Source organism: Marmota marmota, unplaced genomic scaffold (genome assembly GCF_001458135.2).
Source record: "Marmota marmota marmota unplaced genomic scaffold, marMar, whole genome shotgun sequence".
Classification (NCBI taxonomy): domain Eukaryota; kingdom Metazoa; phylum Chordata; class Mammalia; order Rodentia; family Sciuridae; genus Marmota; species Marmota marmota.
The window spans coordinates 5,925,733-5,941,363 of record NW_026000205.1 but is presented as its reverse complement, the minus strand read 5'-3'; the positions used below and the strand labels follow the sequence as shown (position 1 = coordinate 5,941,363).

General features: G+C 51.8%; 1 protein-coding gene across 1 annotated transcript; it reads right to left on the bottom strand.

The window, feature by feature from the left end:
* Window positions 1-1,268: 1,268 nt before the first annotated feature.
* Cadm4 (cell adhesion molecule 4) lies at window positions 1,269-10,620 on the bottom strand. Its single transcript, XM_015497017.1, has 9 exons — window positions 10,617-10,620; window positions 5,959-6,144; window positions 5,525-5,677; window positions 4,966-5,100; window positions 4,455-4,619; window positions 4,266-4,356; window positions 3,634-3,806; window positions 2,819-2,947; window positions 1,269-2,292 (listed from the first exon to the last, which is right to left on the bottom strand). The coding sequence occupies exons 1-9, from the start codon at window positions 10,618-10,620 to the stop codon at window positions 2,183-2,185; spliced, it is 1,146 nt and encodes a 381-aa protein (XP_015352503.1). The 3' UTR covers window positions 1,269-2,182.
* Window positions 10,621-15,631: the final 5,011 nt, after the last annotated feature.

Sequence of the window (15,631 nt, the reverse complement as noted above, 5' to 3'; positions counted from 1 at the left end):
AAACCCTGCTTTATATGCTTGCCTCGAGTGCTTCTATAGTGTTATACTGGTAACCAGCGGTATCACCAGGCCCAGCTACAATTTTTCTTTAATGGTCCTTATCACAATCTGACATTGTATAATTCCTCAGTTAGAGTCTGTTTTCCTCAGGAAAGCTTCATGAGGGTAAAAATGGAGTCTTCATTTTAGGTGCTCAGTACCTAGAGCAGGATCAAACTTCAGATTGGTGCTTGAAAAACTGATGTGACTCCATTTTTGAAAAAAGCTTCTACCTCAAAGCTTGTCCAAGGAAGGGGGCATGACCCTTGTCCTTGGAAAAACCCACCCTGCTGAGTTGTTTGAATGCAAATAACAGGAGAGGTCTGCGACCTGACTCAGGCTAGGTGAGGACTCATAGTAACCCCCTAGCAACCACCAATCAGCATGAGACAGGGAAAATACTTGGGATGCCAGATGACCCCCCAGTAGTTTATGGTAGTTGATAACATGTTGGGAAACCGTGTCGTTTAGCATGTACTCCCCTCGTGGCTTAAACCAGTCAGTTCAAAGGAATCCCCCTCTTGTACTAACCAATCACCCCTACCCAACTTGTTCCTGCCAGTGAATGTGTGGAATGGTTGTGAGTCCAGGCTCGAGCTTGCAATAACGACTTGTGTGATTGCATCAGATTCTGCTCCTGGAGGTCTATTGGGGTCCCACGAATCTGGCATTACATGCTAAACTACCTATAATACCTAGCATTTGCCTGTCTTATTCACCCTGAACTTTACAGAATTTAAGCAACACCTGGCACATTGATGGAGGTTAGTTGTTTTGTTTTTTAATTTTTTTTTTTAGTTGTCAATGGACCTTTATTTCACTTATTTTTATGTGGTGCTGAGGATCAAACCCAGTGCCTCACACATACTAGGCAAGTGCTCTACCACTGAGCCACAACCCCAGCCCCTAGTTTTGTTTTTAAGGCTTAGGCTGGTCTTGAACTCTTGGGCTCAGACAATCCTCCTACTTAGCTTCAGAGTAGCTGAGCCTACAGGCACACACCCTGGTTTGTAAGAGGTTGTTATTATTTTTTTTTGGTAAGCGGTTATATTGTAATCTAAAGTTCAAATAATACATCTACAATTTAGATAAATGAGATATTAGACTAAAGGGCTTTGATTGATCTAGCTAAGGAGAGGTTTTGAGCAGGACAGGGACAGGATGAGATGCAAGTGAAAGTTTCCCTGGAGATTAATGTCAGAGTGACAGACACACAGCCACCCCAACACTTGTTCTCTCCTCAGTTTAATGGTGGTTAGTGGGATTGCCAAACCCCCTCCCAGTTCCCCTCCCCGCCCCGTACAAAAATGTGTGTGTTTTTTAAAACAAGAAAAAGGGGCCAAAAGCCAGGAGTGGGGGGAGGGGTGCAATCTGATATTTTCATACAGATTTTTGATTTTTTTAATATATTATATATAAAACCATAGAGACCACACATCCCCCCAAACTCCTTTCCCTCTCCCCGGGGGGCCTGGAGGAGAGATGGGGAAGGCCCCCCCAGGAGTGGGTGGAAAGACAAATATGGGTGGGACAGGGGTAGAGGAGGAGGTGGAGGGAAGGGGAGCCCAGGAACCTGGGGAAGCGGGGTTGGAGATAAGGGTCGGGGCTGTCTCCCTCACTGCCCCCATCAAAGTTATGACACAAAGACACAGAATCCCTGTTTCCAAACCCTCCCCCCACCCCTCCTCCCACCGTGCAAACATGGCTTTGCAAAGAGGTGCCCAGAGCTCTGTGGAACTCTTACAATGGCTGGCGTGGGGTCTGGGACCCCCAAAGAAATCTGTGTTCCCCTTCCCTGCCCACCCCACGGTTCCCAGAATCTGACCCCCTCCCCACAAGACCTGGTTCTGTAGCCTGAGGGCCATGGCCTTCCCCCAGTTATCTTCCCCCAACCCAATCCCTACTGCCCTCTCTGGACTTGGGGGATCTGGACCTTTGGCCCCTGCCTGGGGAGGACCCAGACCTCTGGGCCCTCACTTCCGGCCAGGCATCCAACACCCCCATCCCTGCCCAAGCGTCTGAGGTGTTAGTGGTGAGGGGGAGAAGCCCACCATCCCAGACTCTGGTAAATGTCTTTGCTGGTTCCTTGCAGCTGGCAGTGGGGGGACCCCAGCCTAGGTCCAGGCCTGGGGTGGGGGTAGGGTCAGATGAAGAATTCTTCTTTCCTCTTGTGTCCGTCACTGCCATTGAGGAAGGCTTCTCTTGCTTCTCCCTGCTCGTCCAAGCCACTGGCCTCGTGGGTCAGATAGGAGCCTGAGGGGTGACAGACCCCAGGGCAGTGGGGACATACATGTGGGTCCAGGAGATGTAAAGAAATATATGGAGATAGGAAGACAAACAAGACAGACACCAGTGAAAGAGGAGGGAGAAATGGAACATACAGGACGGGGAATAGCAACGGTGACGAGCAAAACAGTGGCAGAGAAGGAGGTAAAAGCAGAATTAGGAAGGCTCCAAAAGTTCATGGAAAGATCCACCCTAGCCCTATGCTTGGTGGTGTGCCCTTGCTGTGCTCCCAATGAATCCAGCAATCAGGAAGATAAGTTGTTTTATTCAAATCCCTGCCTTTAATTGGGCTTCTAAATCTCACCCTTTTCAGAGTCCTAGACCAAGACGACCTCTTTGGAATCTCCGCCTGATTTCGAAGTTAGGTTGAGGCCCCGCCCCCTCACGCTGCCTCTAAGCCCGCCCTCTTTTGAATCTGAGCTCTAGGCTCCGCCCCTTCCGAATCCCACAACCCACACACCCTTCCTTGAATTCAGGCCCCGCCCCCACTCACCCTTCTGTCGTACAGAGCACCAGACCATGCCCACTAGCACACATATGATCAGAAACACCAGCAGTGCCAGGATGCCGCCCACAATGGCGTAGGGAACCGACGTCTGAGCCTCTACCACGGCACCAGGGTCTGCCAGAGAGACGGAGCAGGCCCAGGTCATCAGAGAATGGTTCCATCGCTGCCAAACTCTTAAGCTCACACTGCTTATAACCTCTCTCCTTATGTACCCTGCCCCTCAAAATTACTGCTACCTTGTAGTCCCCTCTCATGGTTCCCCTCTTTCCAGATGTCCCTTCCTTTAAGAATACTTATTGTTTTGTACATTGCCTGATCCCAATTCCTGCCCTCCCTCCCACCTCTTCCTCCATTCCCCGGAGGATAGAGACAGTATATCCCTTTTCTTTGACTCAGTCCTGCAGAGGACACCTTCCCTCACCAGAGAATGTCCAAGCAACAGGACCCTTCCCACTTCACCTAAAATGCTCCGGGTATTTAAAGTTCTCAGCTGGGGCCTGTTATAGGGTAATAAGTGCTAAACATACAACCTATGTTGTGCGGGTGGGGGGGCATTCCAATCGTTTAACATATTTAGTTCATAAAATCTTAACAACCACTCAGTGAGGTGGGGGATATTGTCTATTTCCACTTTACCCAGGAAGAAAGTAGGCAGAGCCGAATTTGAACCCCGTCTGGCCCCCCAGTTGTAATAAGTCTACTACAAGCTCTTCACCACTAGTCTTTGCCCAAGCCCCGCCCCTAAACGCCCTGCCCCTGCCCTGAGTCCCGCCCCCAGGCATGCCGCAGCCTGCGCTCACCATAGACTACCAGCACGTAGAGCGCCCTCGCGTGACCATGTTTGTTGGACGCCTCGCAAGTGTAGGTGCCATTATCCGCTGAAGCTAGGCCAGGCAGCGTGAGAGTCTCCCCCAGAGCCTCGGCCCTCTCTGGGAGAGACTCATTCCCACGGTTCCAGCGGATCTGGTTTGGCCTGGGCAGGGGTAAATTATAGGCAAAGTTAGGACCCCATGCCAGCACCCAAGTCTGCTTCTCAGAATTCTCTAGACATGCAGCTAACCCCGCCCAGACCTCCAGTTAAGAGGCTCCCACTAGCCCCTTGCTTTCTGGAAAAGCAAGTCCCAGGCCCAGCTTCCATTGTCACCATGCTCTTTCCTTTTTGGAAAACCAAGTCCTGGGCCCAGCTTCTATTGTCACCCAGGTCTCAAGAATTAGCCCTTCCAGTCCCTTGCATCCTGAGAACACAAGAGCCCGGGGCTCCAGAGCCTCCTTCCTCGGGATCCAGGATACGGGTCCCCAGACCCTCTTCTCCTTCTGGACTCAGAAGTCTGAACCCCAAGTCCTGTTCGCTGAGGCTGTTCATTCCTGAGACTCAGGTGTCTATGTCCCTATCCCTCTTCTAAGGATAGGAGTCTTGGGCTTTAGAGCTCACCTGGGGTTCCCCGTGACAGCACACGTGAGCACCAACGTGTCTCCCTCCCTCACCACGGCCTGGGAGGCATGGATACGGGCTGTGGGAGAATCTGAGAGCAGAAGGAAGAAGGAGGAGTGGTTTCCCCATCATGCTGGAGGGTGGCTGGTGTGGGGACCCCCCCCAGGACCCTGCCTGCTGGGCACTTACACTGCACGTCCAGCACATACTGCGTCTGCTTGCTGTGTCCAGAGGGCAGCGCCTGATTCTGTGCCTCACAGATGACAATACCGCCATCGTCTTTGCGGTCCACACGGAACCGCACTGTGCTAGCCACGCTCCAGACCTTGCCATTTTCCTGGCCGCTGCTCACTCCTGCCACGCCACACCAGAGACACTGTCAGGCCAGGATTTCGGCTCCGCCCCCCTCACCAATCCTTAAATAGGCTATTTGCCAAGCTCCGCCCCACCCACGGGCCCCACCTCTTTCCCTCCAAATCCTCCCCAAACCAGGGGCTCAAGTGCATCTTCCCAAAGTCCCTTCCTCTTTCACTCCCATATCTCATCCATCAGTTCATTCAATAGCTGCATATTGAAGGGCTAGTTGTCAGAACTGTGTGCACTTTTCTCTGGGCCCCGCCCACATTAAATGAGCATTCTTCCTAAGCCCCGCCCTTTCTCAAGTCCCACCCCTCGCTGGCATCCAGCCTTGGGTACCTACCTTTCAGTTCTTTGCGGTCCCGGTACCAGCGCAGGACTGCGGCAGGCCGCGACCGTGGAACTAAGCAGCTGAGCTCCACCTCTCCGCCCTCCACCGCCTGCTCTCGGACCTCCACCACTGGATTCTCCGGGGCCACTGCCGCAAGGAGAAGGGGGTTAGGAGAGAACGAAGTAGGCTCAAGGCAACCAGGTTGCCAGATCCCAGGGACCAAAGGGAGCCTGGGTTCCAGGTGTCAGGAGTCAAATGCAGAAACTAGTCAGGAAGGCCGGCCGTATCTCCTGGAGCCAGATGACCAGAGGTTAAAAACAAGCAGGGGCCTGGCCCGGTGGCTGAGGCAGGAGGATGGTGAGTTCAAAGTCAGACTCAGCAAAAAACAAGGCGCTGAATAACTCAGTGAGACCCTGTCTCTAAATAAATACAAAATAGGGCTGGGGATGTGGCTCAGTGGTTAAGTGCCCCTGAGTTCAATCCCCGGTACAAAAAAAAAAAAATTGTCTCAGGATGAAGGAGAAGCAGAGGAGAAAGAGGAGGGCCTGGGTCTGAGGAGGGGAGCCATTACCTAGCACGGTGAGTGTGGCAATCTGGTGGTGGGTATCCTCCGTGTAGAGCTGGCAGAAGTAACCCCCTTCGTCTTCCAGGCGGGCATCTGAGAGCCGGATCCTCACCCTGCGCGGGGAGAACTCCTCAAGCTGGAAACGCTCGTCCTTCAGGGCTAGAGAGAGGGGAGAGAAGGCGTGAGCTCAAGGAGTTCTGGCCTCAAGCCTACCCCCCCACCCCCTCCACTCCCTGCCCCAGGTGTTCCAAGTCCAGCCCTCTGCCTCTTCTCCAGCCATACCTGAGTCTGAGGTGTCCATCTATTTATCCCTTTGGGGACCCAGGTTATTCAGGCCTTCTTGCCTGCAGGGCTGGGTGTGCAGGTCCCCAGAGCCTTCCTCCCTCCAGACTCAGCAGTGTCCTCTTTGGGGATACAGGAGCCCAGGCCCCAGCACTCACCACGGGTGCCATTGAAGAAGAGCGTCTGCCGTGCTGGGTTCTGTATGACAACTATAGACCCATCATACTGGTGCAGACGGCAGGTGATCTCTGCCACCCCGCCCTCAGCCACCGTCACATTCTCTGTCTGTACTTCTTGTCCGGAACCTGGACCAGGAGACAGAGAGGCAAGAGACTCCCTGAAGGCTACAGTTCAATTTTTTTTCTTTCTTCTTTCCTCTTCCATCCAACCCTCCAATCCTTCTTCCCCTCTCCTTCAGTTCATTCCACCAACATTTCCTGCCATCTAGAGACCTGGGGAAAATTCTGTTCTCTAGAGGACCTGAGCAAGATCTAGGGTATATGCCTAGTGTGGCAACACAGGACACACTGGGAACCCAGAGAAGGGGAGACTAGAACCGCCCAGGGAGATGGGTGGTCACAGTAGACACTGGGAGAAAACTCCATTGAATCTGGATCTTAAAGAGGGAGCCAGCATTCACAGGTGTGGGAGGCTGATGTATTCACCACATCCCATCTTTCACACTTGGGCACCAAGTGTAGCTTGCCTGCAAAGATGGCCATCATATTTTTCCCGTTCCTGGATATGTCCTTTGCAAATTCACTTGCTGCTCCTCCTCCTCCTCCTACTCTGCCTCCTTGAATCTGAGCAGGCCTGTGACTTGCATGATGAACAGAAATTGCTAGAAGTGATATTGTATAAATAACAGGCCCTGGAGAGGCCTTGCTACTTCCACTTGTGCTCTCTGCTGCCCTGAGCTGCTTGGGTGAAGATACCACAACTAGCCCCGTGGAAGGGAAAGATCCCACATGGCTAGAGAAAGTGAGCCAGCAGCCAGCACCAACCAGCTTCTGCTGGCATGAAGCAACTCTGGATCATCCAGCCCCAGCTGCATCACCAGGTGACCACAGCCATGCAGGTGAATCCAGCTGAGACCAAGAGAAGTCTGCCCACCCAACCCAGCACAGATTCGGACCCAGAGTCATGAACAAAAAGAGTGGTTGTTGCTTTGAGCCACTAAATTTGGGGAAGTCGGTTCCACTGTAAAGTTAATGGATACCTAACAAACTTATGGTACTTTTCCCAGCATCCTTTGCACTTGGGTGGAACCATGTGACTGATTTCTGGCCAATGGGATCTAAGTGGAAGACAGAAACACTTCTTCCCCACCTGAACCATCTCCCTCACAATCCTTCAGGCTCTGTGGCTGGAGATGACTCTGGGGAGCTTAGAAGAACACTGAATGTTAAGGTAGAAGAAGCCCCAGTCCCTGACTGACTGTTCCCCGTGACCTTCCCATACAGGACAGTGACATGGCAAGAAATACACTTTTTTGTTAAGCTATTGAGATCTGGGGTCCTGTTTATTACAGCAGTTAACTTACCCTGAATAATCATCAGAGGAACAAGGTGTGGGGTGAGAAAGGCAGTGTTGGGCGGGAGGTGTGGCTCAGTGGTAGGACACTTGCCTAGCGCATGTGAGGCCCTGGGTTCAATTCCCAGTACTGGGGGAGGGGGGGAGGAAAGTATTCCTAACACTATCAGAGGAAATAGCCTACAGGGAAAATGGAAAGCCAAGACTAATCAGCAGTAGCATTGCCATCACCATCATTGTCCTCTTCAAAGTAAGAACAACTACTACAGCTACTGCTTATGATCAGGTCACTGCTGTGCTAGGCCCTGTGTTAAAGGTCATTACCTACATATTTTCCATTTAATTTTCACAATACTTGTATAAGTCATGCGCTATTTTCAATCCCCATTTTTCCCAATTTCCATTTTCTAAAATTAATTAATTAATTAAGGCTAAGGATTAAACACAGGGCCTCAAGTCCCAGTTCCAATTTTACAGGTAAGAAAATTGGCCCAGAGAGACGGAATGAGTTGCCCACAGTCACAGCCAAGGGTGTCAGAGCCAGGATCTGCACCTGGTCTCCCTGGTTCCATATCCTGCATCCATATCCACTCCTGGCTGGTGGGTGCAGTGTCCAGTGTTGGCCATGGGCTGTGGGATATGCTCCTGATGGATTGCAAATGATAAGTCTTTTATCCTAAAGGTCAGTGAGGTCTCAAAGCAGGAAAATGATCACATTTGGTTGTCTTTAAATGCCAGTTAACTATCCATGTCTCTTACATTTTGTTTCAGGATTTTGTTCATTCAATTGAGTATTTGCTGAGCATCTAGTAGGTTTCAGGGACTAGGTACCCAGAGATGAGGCCCCTACCCTGGAAAGCCTTTAGGTAATGGGGAAGTATACACAAATCAATGAAATATCTCATCAAAGTGTGATTTTCCTGTTAAGAGGATAGGTAACCTAATTTGGGGGTCAAGGGGTAGAAAAGATGAATTCTGCAGGATAGAAATAAGAGACTGCTGGCTTCCTGTCCAAACATCCATTCTGCCCAGTAAAATAACCCTGATTGTATTTTATGGTTGCTCTATATCCAGCAGAAAGTGTTATTTTCTGTCTCCCTTGCAGCTAGATGAGCTATGTGAAAAACTTCTGTCCCATTGGATATAAGCAAAAGTGTTGTGTCTCCTTCCTGAACAAGGGAACAAATCCTTTTTCTACTGGTTCACTGTCATACCACCTGGAACTAGGATGTGATGCATAGAATTCTGGTAGTCATCTTGTGCCATGAGGATAGGAGCAATAGGACTGGTGGAACCAAGAGCCAGAAGATGTCTGGGTCTCTGGTGAAGATGTGGAGCTGCAGCAAGAACCCTGGACTCCTACTCTGGACTTTTTATGTATCAGGATAACACTTTTTTTAAAATATATTTTTTAGTTGTCAATGGATTTTTTTACTTTATTTATTTTTATGTGGTGCTGGGGATTGAATCCAGGGCCTCACACATGCTAGGCAAACACTCTACCACTGAGCCACAACCCCAGCCCAGAGAATAACACTTTTTTAAAAAAGTATCTATTCTTAAGTTTTAGGTAGACACAATATCTTTATTTTACATTTATATGGTGCTGAGGATCAAACCCAGTGCTTCACGCATGCTAGGCGAGCGCTCTACCACTGAGCCACAACCCCAGCACTGAGGATAACACTTTTAAACCAGTATTTCATTGGGGTGTCAAGTTTGGTATTTGTTTCTTTTCTTTTTTCTTTCTTTCTTTTATTTTTTATTTGCCAACACCTCCTGGACTGTCAAACTTAACATACCCCAAATAAAAAATTCTTCCCCAAGTTTTTACAACCTCAATAAATGTGACAACCATCCACCCAGTTGCTCAGCCCAAAAACATCTAAAAATTACCCATAGTCCCTTCCTTTTTCTCACCCCAACACTCTGTCCATCAGCAATATCTGTCCATTTTACCCCCAAACATAACCAAATCTACTTACTTCTGTCTACCTCTCCTGCCACCCTCCTCCTCCAACATCATTTCTCACCAGGACCCTTCGAGAGCCTACTTGTGGGTCCCTCTGATCCTGTGCCTGCCTCCTCCAAGTCCATTTTCCACACAGAAGCCAAGTGGACTTTCAAACAGTCAGATCAAGTCACCTCTCTGCTTAAAGCCCTTCAGGAGGCTGGGGACTAGGAGGATGTAGGTCTTTCATAAAGCGTTTGCCTCTCATGCGCAAGATCCTAGTTCAATGCCCAGCACAACAACCAACCAAACAAAAAACCCTCTGAGGGTGGGCATGGTGGCGCTTGCCTGTAATCCCAGCAACTTGTGTGGCTGAGGCAGGAGGGTAACCAGTTCAAGGCCAGCCTCAGCAACTTAGTGAGGCTCTAAGCGACTAAGTGAGATGCTGTTTCAAAATAAAAGATAAAAAAAAGGCTGGGGATGTGGCTCAGAGGTTAAGCACCCCTGGATTCAACCCCGGGTGCCAAAAACAACACAAACCCTCTGAGGGCTGCCCGTTACACTAGGAATAAAATCCACCCCTTCCCTGGGCCTTCGAGGTCGTACATGGCCCTTGTCTTGGCTCCCTGGCCATGGCTCTCCTGTACTTCGATGCTCACTGTGCTCACTGGCCTCGAGGTCCCTTGCTCCCACTCCCAGGCCTTTGCACATGCTCTTGCCTCTGTCTGGAATGTTCTTTCCTGCCCCTCCACCATCCCAGGGCTGCCTTCTGTTCTAATTCGGACACCTCTGCAGAGCAACCTTCACCTCTTCTTGTCCCCTCATTTCCAGAACACTCTCTAGTTCCTCCCCACTGGTCTATATCTTCTAGAATAATGTCACTGAGTGACCTGCTGACTGTTATATTATCTGTTTGTCCCCCATCCCTGTATACTCCACGAAGCCAGAGAGGTAACCCACTGGGTTTGCTGCTGCACCCCAGTGCCCAGCGCATGCCTGACCCTTGGTGAGTACCTGGGGAGCTTGCTGAATGAAGGGCCTGTGTCTGACGGGATCTCATTTCAGCCTCACGGCGCCTTTGGGACTTCATTAGTCTCATCTTAAACCCCGGGTTGACCTCAGTTCCACCATGTGCCATCTGTGTGACCTTGAGCAAGTGTGCTAACCTTCTGGAGTCTAGATCACCCACTCTGTAAAATGCAGATGATGCCAGTGCCTGCCTCATAGGGATCAGCTGGGTGCCTGCAGCTCAGGGAGGCTCCTGGAAGACCCCCACGCTTGGGGAAATGGGCCTGCAAGTTCTGGTGCTTTAAAAAGTATCTAGAAGCTTACCCATGGGTCCTGGACCTCAGAGCTAGTCTAATGCTAGCCCCCCATTCTACAGATGTGGAGAATGAGGCTTGGGGGGGTCTCAGGCAGGTCAGTGACAAAACTCACCATCTCCTGGGAGCTACTGGGACCTCTGGATCCGCACCCCCCCAATCTATCCACTGTTCTCTGCTTGAGGGTGCACATGGGGTGAGGGTGGGGGGCTTTTGTTTTATTCCCTCCCCTTCCTGAGGAGTCAGTAACCAACAGTGTCTGTGCCTGGAATATTAATGTCCCAGGAGCTTTTGTTTTGGGGGTTGGGGGGTGGTGGGGGGCGGGCCTTTCTGGTCAGAGAGGGGCTGAGCTTTTGGGACTGGGGCACTGGCCCTTTAAACTGTGTTGACAGCCAGGAGTCGTCATGGGGATGGTGCCTGAAAAAAGGGACAGGGGAGGGTTTGGGAAAGAATGGCTGAGCAGGTGATGTGTAGAGACACCCAGGAACCTGGCATCCTCTGTCCTTAGACCCAGAGTCCAGCTCCCCAACACTCCTTTCTCGGGACCAAGGAGTCCAGGTTCCCAGCCCCTCCATCAGCTTCCAGGAGTCTGCGCCCCTCTTCCTCCTTTAGGCCCAGAAATCTAGCTCCCAACCTCCTCCTCTCCCAGGCTCCAGCCGTCCAGGTCCCAGCCCCTCCTCCTTCAGCACCCAGGAGTCTGAACCCCCAGCCTTCTCCCCCTTCAAAACCAGAAGTCTGAGCCTCCAGCCCCTCCTCCTCTGGACCCAGGAGCCAGGGGTCCAGAGTACACAGCTGGTGGATGTTTCCACGGAGAATAAGCGAGGTGGGGGGAGCACTTCCTGGGTCCTGAGTCAGCGAATACCCAAGGGAGTCTCAAGGTCACAGTTCTGGGAAGGTCACTGCCACCCTCCCTGTATCCGCTCCCCAGGGGGCTCCTGGCATCTTGCCTCCTTCCCCCCTTCCTCCCCTAGGGAGGTGGTACATCCCTGCGTCCTGACTGAACCCCCCCCAGCCCCCCATCAATGGCGGAGTCCGAACATCCTTGCACAAAGCATCAATTCTTCCCCAGCTCAGCCTTGTAAAGGCGCCTGTATTCGCAGGACCTAGGCATCAGGGTCCCAGCCCCTCCTCCTTTGGAAACCTGGAGTGGGCCCCCCACCCAGTCCTTTCTTCTCTCAGGACCCAGGAGTCGAATCGGTACCCTTCCACCCTTGAGACCGAGAAGTATGGACTCCCAACCCTCTCCTCCTTCAGAACCAGGAGTCCAGACCCCAGTCCTCCTCCCTCAGACTCAGGAGTCTGAACCCCTGGCCCCTCCTCCCTCAGACCCAGGGGTCTAAACCCTAGCCCCTCCTCCCTCCAACCCAGGGCTCCAGGACCCAACTCCTTCTCCATCAGACCCACAGATCCCAGGACCCAGTCCTCCTCCCTCAGGCCCAGAAGTCCAGGTCCCAGTCCTCCTCCTTCAGACTCAGGAGTCCTAACCCCTGGCCCCTCCTCCATCAGACCCAGGGGTCTAGGACCCAACTCCTCCTCCATCAGACCCAGGCATCCCAGGACCCAGCCCTTCTCCCTCAGGCCCGAGGTCCAGGTCCCCAGCCTCTCCTTTCCTGGAAACTTCCAATTCCAGGTCCACAGCCCCCAACCTCCAGAATCACAGTCCTGTCCTCCTCAGTTCTTTGTCTCCCTTCTCTCTGGGGACCCAAGCATCAGGTGGGGGCGTTGGGGTGAGTCAGCAGCCTCACACACAAAGTCTTCCCTGTGGCCCCCGCGTTCCAGGGATATTCGGGACTCCCTAGATTCCAGGCCTCATGCCCAGAAAGGAGGCGGGGAGTCCTTTGGAGGACTCACCCTTGGCATGGGGTTGGGGGATAAATTCCTGCTCCCGGAAGGGTGCAAGCCTGCACTGAGCACCCCCTGTCTGATCCTCCACCCTGAGTGCCCTCTATGCACTCCCTTCCCGGAGAAGCCCAGGCTCTGCCCCTGCCCCCTTGGCCCACTGGGTGTATGCAGAAGAGCATGGGTGCCTGGTTCTGATGGGCCTGGGGTCTGCGTAAGCTAAGACCATGGGTGCTTGGGTCCTGGTGCCACAGGCCATTAGATGCTGGCGGGTCTAACTGACTCCAACCCCCCCACCAAGCCAGAGAAAGAAAGCTGCCTTTGTGTTCCCCAAGACCGGGACAGGCCAGGCTCGCACGACATTAACCCACCCCTGAGCCCAAGCCCTGCTCTATCTAAGGTCTTGAAATCCATGGTGGAACCTGACCCCCACCCCCAGGCTGGGGACTCAAGCATCCAGCTCAGGGGTGGGTGGGGGTCAGTGATAGAAATCTCCCAGGACCTGTCCCTTGGGGGGTGACTCACAATGAGGGGAGGATCCCCCTGTTTTCAGAATGGCTGGTCAGAACTTTAGCAGGGAAAAGTGAGTCACCCTGGGAGAGAAACATTATTCGGGATCACAAGCTCCCCCTCCACAGGCTCCCCAACTCCGAACAGCCTCTTTATTCTTTCTTGGTATCTGCAGATCTGGTTGCTTCTTTCTGTTCTGCCCAGTTTCTGGGCTGTGGCTCTCTGTTTCTCCCTGTATGCATCTCTGGGCAGGCAATTCAGCTCTTTCTCAATTCCTCTCCTCTGCTCATCTTGGACCCTTCTTTCTTTTGCCATGAATCTCACCACCTTCTTCTGGTATTCTTAGCAGATAAATAAGCCAGGAAAGAGCAAATACATTTTTGAAAGGGTACAGACAGACTCCATCTCCCATTCCGGTTCCTGCTGGCTAAGTAAAGTGAGAGAGGAAAGCAGGGACTAAGGAGGAATGTGGAGACCACTGACGCCGTCTACAACTTGATGGCCAAGACCATTCAGAAATATCCAACGAAAAGGAAAGCAGGCAGGGCCCTTGGAGGCCATGTGCCCCAGCTCCCTGCCCCAGGCTCTACAGAAGGGGAATGTGAGGCTCAGAGAGGACAGAGACTGACAAAACTATACCAATGAACTGGGCGAGGCTGGGACACAACTCCTTAGCTCCTAGCCTAGAGTTCTTCCCAAGATACCAAGCTTGCTCTCCCCTTGTAAAGCCCTGCACCATGTAATTTAGAGGACATTTACAGAGAAGATTAGGGTGACAGGAAAGAGGGACTTTAAAATCAAACTATAGATAAGGCTTAGCTGTCTCCCAAAAGTGCTGGAAGCGTTGGAGAAAGGAATCTTGAACTGAGAAGGTGGTCAACTGAGGCCACATTTTGATTCAGAAAATCTCAAATCCCATGATTCTAAACAGTCAAGAATTCTTCAAGGCAGAGAGATCAAGATCCAAGAACTCTGACATGCTTCAGGATTTTAAAGATGTCAAGATTCTACAATACTAACACTGAGGTTCTAGAACTTGAAAGGTATCAGGGTTCTAAAGACTTCCAGATTCTAGAATCCTAAAGATGTCAACATTCTAAATACACAGATTCTTTATTTACTGGATTCAATGGTTCCAAGAGCCTATGAATCTGGTTTTCAGCCTAAAAAAAAATAAAGCAAATTAAAAATTGATGGAAATGCAGCTAAAGTACCAAAGCTGTCATCTGGGAAATTGGGGCATGTCTGTTGCAAAGAAAGGAGATACTGATAAAAGTTAAGAAGGAACCACAGAAGACTACAGAAGAAAGGCAGAGTATGTGAGATCAGCTTCACCCCATACCTTGTCCAGAGGTGAGGGAGGCTCTGCCTGAAACCTTGGATGGAGGAAAGTGTCATGGCACTCAACTTGCTGGAAGGCCCTTCACAACCAAGCAGGCATTCCCTTTCAGGTCACTGAGTTCAACATCCTCACTTTACAGAAAAGGCAACTGAAGCCGAGAGGTCGGGGATAGGTATTATGGCAATTGGCAGGAGCCAGGACTTAAATGCAGGTCCCCAGCTTTGTGCCACCTGGTTATAATTCCTCTCCCAAATCCCTGTGGTACATCAAGCCTTCCAGCTTTTGCCCAGCCACCATCCAATCATCTGTTTCCCCCCAAAGTGGCTCAACCTGCCAGGGAAGGGGTAATCCATGGTAGGTTTAAGACACACACAGTATGAGACTGTGAGTGTTTGGGTGACATTTCCTGACCTTGTCCCCAGCCTCAGGGTCACCCTCTCTTGAGGGTCTCTGGCTTCCCACAGTGTGTTATAAGGGTGTGTTGATGGCTCCCTGGATGTCCTGGAGGGGGCTCTATAAGTCATGGCCTGGGTGTGTGAATGGGTGGGGACAGTTTGGGGAGGCATTTGCTGAATCCACGTGTCTGCCCACATGCCAAGGTTCTCCATTCCCCCTTGCCTACACACATGCACACGGCCCGTTCCCCGCAGGGCTCCTTAGGCTATCCTGTTTGACTCAATTCCTCTCCAGGGCACAGAGGGATCAGAGATGGAGGAATGAAGGATGGGGATGGAGAATCCTGGGATGGACGTTTAATGGGAAGAGAGAGGAGGCAGAGACAGGGGACAGGAAGACAGTGGGACAGACAGAAGGAGAAATGAGGGAGATAGGTGACAGAGGGGGGCTAGAGAAATGGGTGACAGAAAGATAGGGGACAGAGAGACAAGAGGATGGGGCAGATGAGGGACGGAGAAAAAGGGACAGACAGAACCAGGGTGACAGCAAGACAGGAGCAGAGATGGAGAATGGGGGCAGAGAGGGAGGGCAGAAATACAGGGGAAGAGACCAGGGTGAATAGGGATGATGGGGAGGGGGCAGACTGACCTAGGAAAAGGGGACAGAGACCAGGGGACAAAGGTGGGGGACAAAGGCAGGATGGAGAGATGGGGAATCCGGAGGCAAGGAGAAAGGGGAACAGACAGAAAGAGGGACAGGACTTCAAGACTGAGGGACAGAGGACAAGGGTAGGAATACAAGGAGAGAGAGAGGGATCCAGACGGGGGCGGACAGGGGGTCGCAAGACCGGACAGAAGGGCAGCGGGACCGGCCGGGAGAAGGCGGGCTTCTTGGGAGGGGGTGTCTCGGGCCCTTTGTCCCCGCGGAGATCGGGGCCT